General features: G+C 40.0%; 1 protein-coding gene across 2 annotated transcripts in view; it reads left to right on the forward strand.

Annotated features, from left to right (window-relative positions):
* Window positions 1-16096, forward strand: part of jmjd1cb (jumonji domain containing 1Cb) — a 143219-nt gene that overhangs the window by 100335 nt on the left and 26788 nt on the right. For both annotated transcript variants that reach the window (XM_008279310.1, XM_008279311.1), the window contains exons 4-9: window positions 9201-9306; window positions 9548-9672; window positions 10012-10155; window positions 11430-11471; window positions 14459-14729; window positions 15545-16096. In XM_008279310.1, the coding sequence (XP_008277532.1) occupies window positions 9201-9306; window positions 9548-9672; window positions 10012-10155; window positions 11430-11471; window positions 14459-14729; window positions 15545-16096 (1240 nt within the window). The remainder of the gene's footprint in view (window positions 1-9200; window positions 9307-9547; window positions 9673-10011; window positions 10156-11429; window positions 11472-14458; window positions 14730-15544) is intronic.

Below are 16096 nucleotides of genomic sequence, written 5' to 3' on the forward strand. Positions count from 1 at the left end.
AGAGCAATGAAGCCATGGCCACTCCCCTCTCTGTTTTTCCAGTTGGACAGGAAGACTGGAGGGAGGAAGATTTGAGGGGGTGGGGGGGCTCCAAGTCGTTTGGCATACAATGAAGTCACTGTTTAGTGAGCCAGCCTGCTGCTCAAGTCTGTATTTGTCTGTGTGTTTGCTAGAAAGTTGTTGTGTCAATTGAGACTGACTAACTGGAGGCAGAAAATGCTAACTCAAGACTTTCAGTTGTCATTGGATAAGTGGTTGAACAGGGATTTCAGATCTATTGGATAATAACTCCAAAGGTGGGAGTTGCTAAGATTAGTGTCCAAGTGCCATACCCCCAACCACATGAAAGCAAACAAACAAACAGGCCTCTTTTAAAGTTATAGAGACACAGGTTCAAAAAATACAAATATATATGAACATCTGTTAAAGGTGACCAAACAGAGGAAACATGACAAATCGATCAGTAATTCTTTTTTTATTGGAGGGGGAACTTAATCTAAGCAATAGAACAAACCTTTTCAAAAGTTACAAGGATGAAGGGTGCAGATGTCCAGCTGTCTGTATCTGTCAAGTTAGTAAAGATTGAGGAAATATTACAAATGTAGTTCTTCATTACTGCCAAAGGGCTTCACTGTGTTTAAGGTAAGGATCCATGATGCTTCTCTGTGGAGCAGTGAGTTTATGAACTTCAGTGAGACTGCTGAGCGATGGTTAGCCTACATAATGTAGCAGACAATAGCACAGTCCATGTTTTGTGCACATATTGCTGTCTTGTGTTCAAATATGCAAATCTTAAATGCTCTTTTTTTTTTGTCCAACATACAGCCAACCACAGGGAGATTTCAGCGTATATACAACATATCTGCTGTTGCAGTTATTTTTGTGCCAGCATGTGTATGTGTAAAGCACTTGGTATCTGAGTGGAAACACTGTGCACACTGGGAGGCACAGAACTAAGGTTAGTCAGAGATGGGTCACTTTTGAGGAAATTCCAAAGTTTTAGAATAATACTTTTCACCCTACCCGCTGGAGGAGAATAATCTATGGAGAAGTGACCTGTGAGCCAGTACTGGTAGTTTGAATTTTCTAAATTAGCAGGGACTCCCTCTCTGCGTGTCAGGCCCTCTGATAGGCTGAAGAGATATATGTTGTAGGGTAATTCCTACACTAGAAACGCTCTTTCATCTCAACAGCTTGAGATTGGAAGTCTGTAGAAGTGCTGCAGTTACTGCACACTCTCAAAAAGTGTCCAATAGGAGTATTGCAAATCATTTCTTCTGGATAGTTGCTCTCAGCGTTTATAAGTGTATTCCTGCTTAGGGGTTTGCAGTAGATAGTAATCTCAATAGTGTCGCTTTTTCTTCTATAAAGTGTAAGGTCTAGAAAGTTACCAAACTTTAATGATGTTCCGTATGAAAAGACAGATAGTACGTGGTGGAATTTATGTATTCCAAAAAATTAAAAGGCTTTTCACAACATAATTTCCAACACATAAATGTGTTTTGGAGTTGGTTCTGAACAAATTTCTCTTCCCATAGGTACATAACAAGACAAGTGTAGGATGGGGCAAAAGCACTGCCCAAAGCTGTGCCAAATGATTACAAGTAGTTGGAATCACAACACTTAAAAGAAGTTCATGGTTGGAACCTTTTTGACAGAGTAAGCAAAAATTATGTAGGAAGTAAAACCCCAGATAACTAGGAAGTTAAAATGAATGAGAGGATCAAGATCTTTTTCGTTAATAGTTACCAGTATATCGGTGTGTTCATATTTGTCCTCTTTAATGGTAATTAACATCTCAACAGTACCTTCAAGAAAGGATGGAAGGCAATTTTTTTAACTGTCTGCTTGGATCGCGACTACGCCAACTCCCACCTTTCATTTATCAATGTATTTAAACTCCCTGTTAAAAAAAAAAATGCCTTTGACATTGTACTCTAGGTTTAGCTTAAGTATATGTTTGTGTCATGAAGAAAGAGTAGCCTTCAAGCTTTAGTCTGTCTGCCCAATAAAGAGCAGTCAATTAAACAATGTTTTCCAGCCCCTTTTTGTACTCAAACTAAGAATTTTGCTGGACAATGCATTAAGAACCCTATTTCTACTAGGATATCGATAGCCTTTTATGATTACGTTGTCACATTAGTTGCGGAAATCTTCATTAAAAATGTAGGTAACAAACAACACCCACTACCGTCACTGAGACCTCTGACTCTAACTGTAGTTTTTATGTCATAGTTTGGTATTGGTCTAGAGAATGAGCTGTAGCTGCAGGGCAGACTGGGATTGAAAGAGTGTGCAGGCTGAGCCAGCAAACCAGCCACTACCCTACCCTGTCAAGTCAAAATTGTTTCCCTGCACATTTTAATGCTATTACATTCAGCATTTGATACTGTGTCAGTGAGGTGTTGCTTCAACTCTGTAAAAGAAACATTTTTTAATATAATACGGTCCAATGTAACATCACCATAGACCTACAAGATTTATTCATTCATGGTCAATCAGTCTGTCCCTAGAGGCCTACAGCAGTTCAGAAGGCACATGATAGTCTGTAAACACAACAGTTGTTTTCAGCTCTCTGTGTTTTTTCCTTTACACTTACAAGGAAAATAAGGGGTAACGGATAAGTGTGGTGGTACCAGCGTTTTCTAGTTTTCAGTAAAACCCTGCAGAGCGAATCAGTGACTGAATCCTACTAACAAGGATTGTTTGTCTTTCAAATCTTGATAGGTCCTTCTGCTCTGTGCCACAGAGCTTCATTGTTGTCCAAATACTATAAAAAACACACCACTGTGCCGCATTGTTGTACTGGGTGACATATTTACACACACGCTGTAGTGTTTGTTTTGACTCAGTCCTATATACAGTTGCATATAAAAGTATATCATATATTGGGGGGAATGCGGTTGAAGCTCTAATTGCTCTCTGTTAGCCAGGATTGGCTAAAATTGAGCATGTCAGTGTCGCGGAAGCCATGGACCCCCCCGCCCCCCCCTATAAATAGGACTGACACTGCGGCAACAGGTAATTCAAAAGCTTCTTCTCGTTGCAAGCAGAAGTTTCAAATTCAAACCTCTCCACTCAACTCAACTATATCTTGACTAAACTGTCCAAATTTGGTCGTAGAGCGCTACTGATACTGTCACGGTCTGTGCTAAAGCAGAGGAGCGTACTCAGACACAAGCCTGCCCCTGTGGCGAAAAAATTATCAAGCTGGGATACGAAACAAATGTGTGATGTGTCTCGGTCTGTAACATGCCCAAGCCGGCCTTGAGTCTTCAGAGGCGTGCTCACATTGTAACCAGTTCTCCCTCAAGGTACTCCGTTGTCCACCAGGGATCAGTATGCCCAGACTGCTACCCAGTCTACATCATTCTCGACCCCAGTGCCCAGCCCTGTGGGTGGTGGGCGCAATGAGCAATTGGCCCCATGTTGTTCCTTCTGGCTGTTCTTGATCGAGACCAATGAGTCAGAGCTTTCCTGCCAGACGCTCATTGGTGAGCTCCCTTCCTGGGCCTGCCTCCAGAAGGGGGCCCCGGTCTCCCTGTTCCGGGCGAGCTGTTGCCATTCCTTGTCACAAAATTTATAAGGGTCTTTGGAATCACTATTAGTCTAGTTCCACACCGAGGACCAATTTGCACTGGGAGACCCTACCGGGGGCTGTTTCCCCAACAACATAGCACCCAGGATCACAGGGACATACCCTAACCCTCCACCAAGGTAATTGCTACTTTAAAAAAAAAAAAAAAAAGGTATTTTGTATTTGCTGATAATTAACTGAGGCTTTGTTTCAGTTGTGTACTTAGATTCTTTAAACTGACTAGTTCTTGAATGAAATGGAATATGCAGACACTATCATATAATGACTTTATATGGTTATTACTTGCCAAGTATTGACTGTATGGATAAACTCAGTGTTTTGGCTAACTGTAAACTTAGAAAACTGTTTGTCTCCATCTTTATATTCATCACCTGAGCGGATGGATAAGGAGGTGGAGATCAAGCTAAAACTGAATAATTTAAACCCCAGTCATGCTCTTTGGAAATGTAAACAAAACCTTTTTCATCTGATCTCCAAACACAGATCTCTCACCAGGATATTGCCCCTCCAGCTATTGCAATCAACATGTTTTGATGTGATGATAAATCATACCACATACAATATGACACATCAAAAATATTTTAAGGTTTACAAAACAGATTTGAAAAATAAGAGAGAAGTTTTTTTTTGTTTGTTTGTTTTTTTAACATACACCAATCAATCACAAAATTAGGTACACTGACAGGTGAAGGTATTAAAATTGATAATGTCATTGCAATACAATGCTCTGCTGGGAAACTTTGGGTCCTGGTATTTATGTGGTTTGACACTTACCACCCATCTAAACATTGCTGCTGACCAAGCTTACCCCCTCATGGCAACAGCACTCACCGACTACAGCGGCCTCCCCCAGCAGCATAATGTCCCATGCCGCACTGCAAAAACTGTTGAGAAACAGTTCAAAGAGCACAACCAAGAGCCCAAGGCATTGACCTGGCTTGCAAACTAACTAAACCCCAATACAATCAAGTGTCTGTGACATGTGCCAAACCAAAACCCATTCATGGTGGCCCCACCTGGTAACTCACAGTGTCCAAAGGATCCACTGCCCACATCAGAGTGCCAAACACCAGAGGACACCCCCAGTGGTGCCATGCCCATGGCCTAAGTGGTTTGGAGCTGTTTTCGCAGCACATGGGTGACCTGCGCAATATTCGGAAAGTGGTTTTAACATTGTGACTGATCGGTGTATATTTTTCACATAAAGTAGAACACACAAGGGATGGAAACATGGAAAATGTTTTTTTTCATTTGTAAACAGGCTGATTTCTAGCTTTGCGTGGAAGAAAATTATACAGTTATGGGTTATTTTTTTCCAAATTTAGACATTTTTCTATTTACATTTCATGATTCCATTTTAGCAGTCAGAGAGTAATTCAGTTAGGCCATTATATGTCTAAATTTTAAGGTCACTTCTGTTAATAGTTAAAGCCAACAGGAGGACGTTTGCAGTGAGTTTGACTGGGGGAGGAGAAAAGCAGCAGCTGCCCCATACACACACACACGCGCATGCACGCACACACGCACACACACATGCACACACACACACAGCTCAGCTGACAGTCCAGCCTCAGTGGACTTTATGGCTTTAAGCCCTGCAGTGATCCAAATACAACACTCTCTCCCTCTCTCTCTGTCCCCTCCTCCTCACTGCTGCCACGTGCTTTTCTATTCATTCATTGACAACATCTCGTGCACACGCCCACACCTCCAAACACCTCCTCAAACAGACATCTGTGGTGTCAGTTTACACTGTTGCTAGGGACAGAGGAATTGCCTTACATGTTGATGCTGGCTCTCTAGCTACCAACATTATGCTTCTCATGTTTGCTCATGACAATTGATTTGGTATGCTGACATATGTCCACGAAAGGTAATCAAGATTCATTTTATAACTTGTCCAAAGAACGAATGAAATGCTTACCGTTGGTAGGTTTGTGTGACAAACACTAATCGGTATCATTAAAACAAGAGCCTGTTGACAGCGGCCATTTGCGGTGGGGAAAAACTAAGAGCAGTGAGTAGTTTTTAGAAAAAATATTAGACTGATTGTGTTGTGTGTCAAGCTGCTGCAATGAATAGACGTCAGTGGAATGATTTTGGCGCTCCTCATGTATTGTCTGCTGTAACATGATCTAAAATGGCTCTCCAGTCTTCTGTCTGTATCATCAAAAATTTTAGTGTGTGCCTGTCATCAACATGGAAATGTGTGTGTGTTTGTGTGTTTGTGCGTGTGTACGTACGTATGAGCACATGTGCATGTCAGAGTGGTTTGTTTGGTTCTGGACAACAGCCTCTTCTAAAATTAACTTTGCACATAGTGTCAGATACATTGTAACTGTGGCTCAGTATCTAATTCAGACACTGTGGATCTAATGTGTCCTGTGGCCAATCCCAGCCAATTCTTAGTCACTCTGTTCTGTACTGTAGTACTGATACTAATAGTCACATACACAAAACATACAAATATATCCAGCCCCAACCAAGCTCTGCGGCGACAAGCAGTGTCCCTGAAAGGAGAGCATTTGAAGTCTTAACAAGCCATCTGTCTCTGTCTCCATATATATGTGGATGTGTGTCATATTTGTTTTATGTTTCCAATTATCTGAAGCACAAGATGTCCTCATGTCACATTATAATGTGTGTGCCGCAGCCCTTTGTTGTATTCACAGCTGAATTTGAACAAACAGCCTTGAGTCACAGAAACAGTCCAGGGAAACGGTTAAAGCTTTCATCTATACTGGGTTTTCATTAAGTGTCACTATTACTAGTATGAAGCCCACAGTAAATCCTATTTACTTTTCACAAAGCTCTTTTGGGCTCTGCTTTTTAAAAATGTTGATCAAAATGTCCTGTCCTGATTGGCAATGTCACTAAAGTCTGTTCAAAACAGTTACAGATTAGAGGCATGTAGTGACTCTCTACAACAAGTAAGTGTGTCTTTACATTTAGAAAACCAAATGATATATATTTACATCTATTAGTGTAAGTAAAAGCAGGTTCCCAGTCCAGTTTTGTACATTGGATGGTAGACCACATTTAGCATTGTGTTACTTTGTGTTTGGTTGCTTTTAATGATCTTCAATACTATGAAATGTCTCCACCTCCATATTTTGTTTAATTACACGATATTGTTTTTACCATACATCTATTCATTAAATATATCCAATTGTATTTAGCATCGGATGGTGCAGTCCTAAGACATGCAGGTTAATGAGTGATTCTGATATTGTAAGTTTGGGTGTGCATGGATGTCTGTCCCTTTGTGTCAGCCCTTGGATGGACTTGCAACCTGTCCAGGGGGTGTTTTGCTTCTCAGCCAGTGTCAGCTGTTATAGGATGCAGCTCCCTGTGACCCTCTACAGGATAAAGAGGGTAGAGCAAATGGTTGGATATGTTTGGCAGGGCTAGTTTATTGCAGTGTTAGATTTGAAAATTAAAGTGATGGATTACATTATCTCTTTTGGTGGTTAGTTTGTTGAAATAGTCTAAACAGAAATTACCATAAAATTATTTTATGCATTCACAATTTCCCAGTTGGCTTTCATATTCTGTGAAATAAAATCACATTTATGTGTACTGCTATAGAAGATTTTAATGTTTCTAAGCTTTGTGTAACCTACTGACATGCTTGAATCACACACAGGGTGTATAGGGAATCTTTATTTTCATGTATTTGATTCTTAGTTCATTTCCTTTTAGTCTGGTGAAAATAGACCATCCGGTGGTCATGGTGCCCATGTTGCCTTGGTAACACTGTATATCGTGGTGTTGCGTCCAAACAGGCCTGCAGTGAGCCAGAATAGATTGCAGTGGTGGTAGAAAAACAGACTCACAGGGACATAGGTGTGTGTAGTACAGTAGAATATATGAGAATATTGTGGTCATCTGTATGAAATGCTGCATCCAGGTCAAATGTAGGTCGAAACTACTTTGGTAAAATCCAAACATAAGAAAAATAGGTGTAAATTGTAAATTGGTTTGTAGTACTAACTGTATTGTCAATTTGTACCAGTCGTCACCAACTAACAGGTGTTATCTTTTTGTTGTACTGACAGGTTTTTATGCTTCATAGAAACTTCTTGTCATCATTGGTGGTAAAGCATAAAAATAACTTAATACATCATTGTTCTGTTGTTGTAAGGCAGTGTTATTGTGTGTAGTATCACACAAACAGTTGACTGAGAGGACACTGTCTTTGGCGTAACAGTGGTCATCAGTTGTCAGAACAACAAATGTAGGAATTTAAGACACATTTCCACCAACCTTTTACTCTGTTTTCTAGTGTGCTATTCTTAGTGAAACACTGTTTTAACTCAGAGCTGAACAAGACTGCAAAAGTAGAGCACTGCAGCAGGAGGATAGACAGAGAGAGAGATAGAGACATGTAAAGGTGAAATGAAAGTCGTGTCCTCATCTCGTCGGCTCTGCTTCCTGCTGAGTCTCAGCCTCGCTGTCTCTGTTTGACTTCTGCAGCTCTGCATTGTGAGTAGACATTCAAGTTACACTGATATCTGATGTGTTTTGTGAACTTAGTGGATAAGCATTTATTTTGTTTGCTGCAGTAATGGCAGGAAGCAAACCAAGATGATTTAGTGGATGAATGACACAAAGTATAAAAATGTATCCAATTTAAATTTACTTTCTTCAGTTGTCAAGCTCATCAGTCACCTCCTCTGGGTGACATGAAGTGTCCTCACCTTCTTTTTTTGTCAAAATCAACTACTGTTATGTTTCAGCCCATCATTGGACAAAGCACAATACTAGTTAATATGACTTTAGAAACATTACAGAATGGACAAACAACAGCAGTATATTCTTTTAATATTCATCTTTTTATCTTGCACTTTTATGCTTTTTGTATTACCAAGAGGAGTTGCTCTAAAATTTTGTTGCGTGTATATATATGAATATGAAAATATATATGTAGTTGTAGTTCTCCACTTGTGCATGTGGGAGCCCGAGGCTTCTCTGCGTTATTTGGCAGTTCCTGTGACTGCACTTGTCTGGACAGAGATCTCAGATGTAGTTCCTGGAATCTGCTGAAGCCACTCTCCCAGTTTGGGGATCACAACCCCGACTGCCACGATCCCTGTTCTTCTTCCTCTTCTTGCTCCTCATTATCAGGTTGAGGGATTCATGGAGCAGGTCATTACGTCTTCGTAACGTATTCCTGGATCTTAGTTGTTGTCACTAGTCCTTGACCTTCCTCCTTCTGCTTTGTGTACAGTCTCAGGGTGCTGGACTTGGGGTGACATCCTCCATGCATTGTGAGGATGGAGGATTTCATCCTCACATTTCCTTGTCTTAATATCAGTGGCCTCTACCTCTTCCTTTGACCAGGTTATTATACCAGCGAGGTATCTCATCACCAGCAGGGTATATGTGCTGATGGCTTCTATCTTGTTCTGTCCATTCAGCTGACTTTTGAGGACCTGTCTCACTCTATGTAGGTATTTGGCTGTGGTTGACTTGGTTGACTTCCTTGCAGTCACTTCATTGTTTACATTTGCCTGTGGGATTCCAAGGTATTTGTAGATATCTTGAACTTCTGCTATGCTGCCTTCTGATAGTTCAACCGTTGTGTTTTTGGGTCTTTCAGGATGAGGTGGACAGTCTGAACCCAGTGTTAAGGGACAATCCTCAGCTCCATGAAGAAGTGAAGGGCTGGCTCAAAGACCAGAAGGTGCAGGAAATTTTTATGCAAGGTAAGCTTTTTGTAAAGTACTACTCTCTGTGTCATTGTTACTATGTATAATGGAGCATTCTAACAATATATTGGTGTTGTTTTTTGGTCATCATGTCTGTTGACTGTGCACTCAGTCTGCTCAGTCATGCCATTACTGTAACTGATGTGTCTTAAAGAATGAGGAACAGGCATTAAAGTCTTATACTTCAGCAGTGATATCATAACACTTAATGGAGCACTTAATTTCCTGTTGGTTCCAGGTCCCTACTCACTGAATGGCTATCGTGTGCGTGTGTACCGACAAGACTCAGCCACCCAATGGTTCACTGGCATCATTACGCATCACGACCTATTCAGTCGAAACATGGTCGTTATGAATGACCAGGTACATACACACATGTAGTTTTCGTCATTCCTAGCCACTATCAACAAAACAAATGGCAACTTAATTGTAACTTTAGGGTCTTATACACAGCTCTTGACTCTAATATGCTAATGTTATCGCATGTCTTTGCCCAACATTTTTTATTCTAAGTTGAATTGTGGATACATTTTGTTGATATTATAATTACATTAATGTTAGCTCACGTTTATTGCAAAGATATAATGGAACTAGTCGACAAGCTGGTGCTTATTTGGTGAAGATGCTAAATCAGCTTTTGAGGAGCAAGAGATACGTTTAGGCAAATGTACAATGTAAAGTGAATCTGGTTTGTATGTTCAGGTGCTAGAGCCTCAGAACGTGGATCCCTCAATGGTCCAGATGACCTTTCTGGATGACGTTGTCCACTCTCTGCTAAAAGGAGAAAACATTGGCATCACTTCCAGACGAAGGTCACGATCAAGTCAGAACAACAACACTGCCCACGTGAGTACATACACACACAGCAGCGTATGTGCACAACTGTTGCTAATATCAACTAATATCAGCAAAAGAGGAAAATAAACACATGAAACATACTGATTGTCATTCATGCCTTGTAATCAGATTTAGAAAAGATAGGAAACAACAGGAGGAATGTTACACATAGAATTGTCAAATTAAGTGCATTAAAAATGTGTCATAGCCTTATGCAAAGTTAGTGCTAAGAGCTTATCTAATAGTTTTACTGGATGGAGGTGATTATGAAAAGAAAACCTGTAACCAGTAACAAAACAAATCAGACACACACCAAGGATGAAAAAAGTGAATGTAATAAATACAGAAGACAGATGGTGTCTTTTCTGACAAATTAATGCATTGCTAGAAATCCAATAGCCCTTTGCAAGATTGAAGAATAAGAGGGCATGCCTTCTTTAAAAAAAAAAAAAAGAAGGAAAAAAAAAGACAATAATGTTTTGGCATTTTTCACATGTTGTTATACGATTGATTTCAGGTACTTTGCAATTATTTGTTATTGTTTTCAACATGGGTTAATCTGCAGGTTGTTTTCTTGATTAATTGCTTGATCTGTATAATGTCAGACTATCAAGCCACTTTGCATCAGCTCTAGACAAAAACAACCAATGTGTGGACTTTCTGTCATTCTGCATTAGACTGCTGCTTTGATTTAGAAACCATTCATCTGACCTTAGCATCGTCTGCATTGTATCTGTTTACCTGTCTTGTTTCAGAGACATTGGTCAGCACAGTCGCCTAAACACTCCACAATTCTTTAATCATACAAATTTCCAAACAAGGAAAATGATTTTGCAGATGTTTTTTGTTTCCCGAATTTGACAGTAACTGTGGATTTTTCCTTAGAACTGTTTGACCAGTGGCTACTGCCTCAGGTTTCTGCTTTCAGAGATCTGTCCTTGGAGATAGCTTTAAAGTAAAAGAAGTTCCTTTGTGCTTTTTGATTAAGCTTAACACTCCCAAGCATTCTCTGTTGTACTGGCTACCAATCAGCTCCTTTCATGTGACTGCGATGTCAGCAGATGACTATCAAAAATTTGTATTTTGTCAAAAATTGGCACATAAGATCTATATGAAAGGAGCTCACATTAAACACTCAGGCCGTCACTTCTGGTCCCGCAGTCATTAACACAATCTCTCCTTGTCCTACATTTTCTTTATATTCATTTCATTTTATTTTTCTTCAAATTTTTTAATTTAATTTATTTATTTATTTTTTTTGTCCTGTTGTTGACACATTAAAGATGGCGGGAGGGAGACCCAGCGGGACCACTGGCAACACTCAGGTATCCCCAAACCCCCACCCCTACACCCACCTCCAACCCTTCCAGACCTACACTTTCCACTACACACTACAAATATAGAACCTTTTGTAGAACACAATTAAAGCTGACATACATGATCTGTGCTTGAATGATCTTATTTTATTAGTGCACGTCGAGATCTCCAGTCGGATTTTCTAAGAATGTCCAATGTTCAAATTTAGTTTCTTCTCAGCTGAGTGGTAATGTTGTTCTTAAATGTAGCTTATTGGCAATGAGCTGCAAGGACATTTAGGGAAAAAGTTAGACACTAGCAGACAAAAATAACAAATTGGAGTGTGTATTTTTTAACTAATTGACAGGTATAATAAGTTCTGCATTGGGTCTTCCATGTGTTTCGAAGGAAAACCCAACTGTCACAGCAAGCAGACGCTCTGGGGAGCTAGTCTTCAATAATTTACTCCATTGCCACTTTGGTATCTTTTGGTCATCAGACTAGCACATTTTCAGCTTTTTACTGCTATTTTAACATAGGAATATCCTGATTCACTGTAAATTACATTTGTAAACAAGTGTACTTCAATGCAAATCATGCCAAATGTCCTACACACACTGCTATGTAGTGATTTCTTCAACTTCTGCCACACCCTTTGCAGTACAGCATTTCACTGTACAAAAGGCTACATTACAGTCGAGTGTAATCAAACATACAAAGGACGCAGACAACTCCCAGCTGTAATGATGAATGTGGTGATGTGAATGAACCCCCAAAGGCCTTTTTGTAGTGTGGGGTTACTCTTAAATGACCAGCCCTGAACTCAAGTCCAAGTTGTAATTCTGAGAAACAGTAACTTCTCTGCAGTTTGATTCTTAATTCTTTTAGTATCAGCATCAAGCCCTGCATCACTGACACATTATTAGACTTCCACAAAAGCCCAAGCACCAGCTGTTTTTGGTTTGGTTTGATTTATTAATGTCAAATGGTCAGTCAGTCCCTTTCTGTCTTGAAAAAAGATAAACCTGTAGGCAGCTAGGCCACAGCTAGAGAGATTGTGCTTCTGCTTTACATGAAGTGGAACTTCCACGGATACTCTTGTAGCATCTCTCTGTATTCCACTCAGCCTGAACCTATACATTAGACAGTAGCAGTGGAGCATATTTGCAAAGAGGTTGCTGTCTGTAGCGATTGACATCTCAACTGAGATCTGATATAGAATAAATGTTGCTGTTTAGTCAAGCTTCAAAAGTCCTTGCTGCCAGGTGGTTACAAATAAGTCATCCAGTCTTTTGAACAAGTGCAGTATTGCTTACAGTTTTTTGAGTTTACTCTTATGTGGGTCATCAAGCTGCTTGATTGCCAAAATGAATGTATTGATCCTAAAATTTTTCTGCAACATAGTTACAAAGCAACAACCCATACAATCTTTGCAATGTTTACTTAACGTGCAGTAAGAACTCTTAAATTTAACAGAATATAATTAACAGTTAGAGTGTCTTGTTGTCCTGTCAAAGTCCCATAGTGCAGTCAGGATGTGTAAAGACAATGATGCATCTTTGATATGCTATTACTCTTGAACTGTAAAACACTTGATAACATGGCTTGAGGGAAGGCAGTTCACTGGGATGGTCAGTATTTGTGTAGCCATTAAATATCCTGGCTTTATTTATCACTTAAAATTAAGAGACAGTATATAAGTGGCTGCAAGTCATATATTCATGCCTATTAACCTAACCTCAGTCAAGTTTTATTTCAAGTTACAATTTCAAAACAATTAAAGACGTCATTTGTGTACGTGGCATTATTTCCGGTATTTCTTTCTCATTTAATAAAGTCAGACGAGTATCGTTGCTGTAAGACTATCCTACTGTGTTGTTCATTCAGATTTGCGTACAACAGTAAGACAGAATACTAGAAACCCATCACAGTATACATTCATCAGCAACTTTATTTGGAACATGTAGCAAATCCAGCAACTCTGTTAAAATGTCTCCTTTATATGTATCTCCTCTATTCTTTATGTTCAGCTTTTCTTGAAACGTTAAACTTAACAATTCAAGCTGCTGTTAAACTGTATTGGATTAAACAGTAGTGTTGCTGATACGGTGTCTGTCATTACAAATAGTGTGGACAAAAGTGTTAGAAACATCTCATGCATTACTACTGACTGCTGAGGTAGCTGGTTACTGGAGACCTGTTATAAGATAATATTTCTTCTGTGAACAATAGGGGTAATGAAAAAAAAAAGGTGCATGAGTACCAAATCCAATGTTTTATTTTTTTTTGTTTAGTAAATATCTTCACTGATACTGAATGGTATCAGCAATTGAATTGAAAGTCAGTGAAGGTGAAGATACAATAGCATATAAAAAGGTGTGCTGAGGGTTCACAATTCTTTGTAGCTGAAAATGAGGACCTTTACATTTTAGAAATTAACACTCGGCAGTCGACACTAGAACAGAGTCCAGTCAGAGTTGGTTCATACAAAATGTACAGCAAGATGCTGTTTGTCGTAATATTTAAAATGTAATAATCAGGAAAGAAATTGGTGTGTTTTGTGTGGAATAAATATATGGATAAGACAGACATGCCGGTATGTGGCCACATTTCATTCCAGTTTCCACTGATTTAATTTTTATATATTCTTTTCATTACCTCAGCAGTGTAGGGTGTTTGTGTTCATGCTGGTAGATCCAGTGGAGATAACTGAGGTTGTAACTGGGGAGACTCTGTACAATTTACCACTTTATCTACAGTATCTGGGACTGTAAAGCAGACAAGGCCAGATTGTGATATCAGCAGATACATAAACTCCAAAAAAACATACAGTTCAAACAGCATCCCTGTCAACTGTCAAACTGAACGAGAAGTAAAAGGAAGTGTTTTAGTGATTGTAGGGGTATGCCTGATAAAGCAGTAGGTAAATGAGTGTATGCACTTGTTGTAATGCATGTTGTTTACAAGTCTTTATGTTACTGTATATAAATAACATATAACTTTTGTATTTTTACAGAGTCATTACACACGAGCCCAAGCCAATAGCCCCCGCCCCATCATGACATCATCCGGCCCCAACCCTAAAGGTTCCCAGGGCGTGCTGGCCTCCCAGCAGCAGAGCCAGTCACAGCAAAGCCAGCAACCAGCCAACCAATCCCACCACTCACCAGGCAGTAGTGGACGGGAACAGAGGGAGCAGCGCAGCTCTCGCTCCTCCAGGAGGAAAGGCTCAGATAGCAGTATTCCAGAGGAGGACAAGGACAGAAAAGAAGAGACCACAGGGCGAGGTGAGGACTGTCACCACCACAGTAATGTTCAGATCAAAAGATTGTATACACACATTTAAGGATATGCTTTGGCAGCCCTGCTAGTGAAGTGATTTCTTTTTCCAGGGAGACAGAATGAATGGAATTCGTATTTTTTCTCACAAAACTGTCACATTTAAAAAACTTTTTCCTTGTTAAGGCACTGTCCATGTGAAGAGGACGTCATAGGGCTTTAACACAGTACAGTACTAAACACAGTCCTTATTAAGCGCATGAAATGGCAGTGTGTTACACTCTCTGGAAAAACTTAATAGAATTATCTTATTTAAAAATGATAAACTACTCGTCCCTCTGGTGCTGCTTTACTGAAGTTTTGTGTTGAAGGGGTAGGATCAAATTATAGTAAAACAGATGTAGCATCAACAGTGGTTTATACACCTATCAGCCACAACATTAAAACAGACAGATGAACTGAATAATGAAATAGAATTTCATCAACCTCATTACAATTGCACATGTCAAGGATAATAAGCCGCAAGTGTTCTGTCAGTTATTAAAGTTCATGCGTTGGAAGCAGAAAAATAGGGGCAATAGGGGATAGGCTGAGCCCTCGCGACCCTACAGAGGATTAAGCGGTGCATAGATAATGGATGAATGGATGGATTTTTGGTCCACATTGCTCAGCCCTGTGACTGTTTGGCTAAAATTCTTATTACAACTAGTCATTATAACCAATACCAGCACAGAGTAAAAACAGTTAACAGATTTACTGCACACAGAGACTGACTAAACCTGTCTGTGTGTCCATCAATAACTTGTTCCTTTTATGTGTCCAGAGTCCAAGTCCAAGGTAAAGCAGGCAGTGAACAAAAGGAGGAAGGGCGAAGAAGATGAGAAGAAGACAGGTCTAAAGAGACTCAAGACTGACATGACGTCTGATTTATCAGAGAGCAGTGACTCAGAAAACCCACACAACAAGAGGATCGCCCACTCTTCCTGCTCCTCTTCCTCCTCATCGTCCTCCTCCTCTTCCTCCTCTTCTTCCTCTTCCTCCTCCTCAGAGCCCAACTCTGAAAATGAGTTAAAGACTCGCAGCAGTGACGTAAAACCAAGTGCCGTCTCCAAAATGGAGGAGGATGAAAAGCCACTGTTGCAAGGACCCAAAATTAATGATTCCTCACCTCTTATTGGTCACCTGTCCCCATGGGTGGAGCTTCAAGCAACAGAGGACATAAAGAAAAGTGTGGTTAAGGACACCGAGATAACGAAGGAAGAGGAAGAACTGGTGGCAGTAACACAGATCACCCAGTCTCCACGGCAGCTGACACCTCTGATGTCTGATGCAGTCCAGGGTGGCGTTATAGAGAACAGCAAGAATGCTGTTAAAG

This window comes from Stegastes partitus, unplaced genomic scaffold, assembly GCF_000690725.1.
Source record: "Stegastes partitus isolate 25-593 unplaced genomic scaffold, Stegastes_partitus-1.0.2 Scaffold154, whole genome shotgun sequence".
In the NCBI taxonomy this organism is placed as follows: Eukaryota; Metazoa; Chordata; class Actinopteri; family Pomacentridae; genus Stegastes; species Stegastes partitus.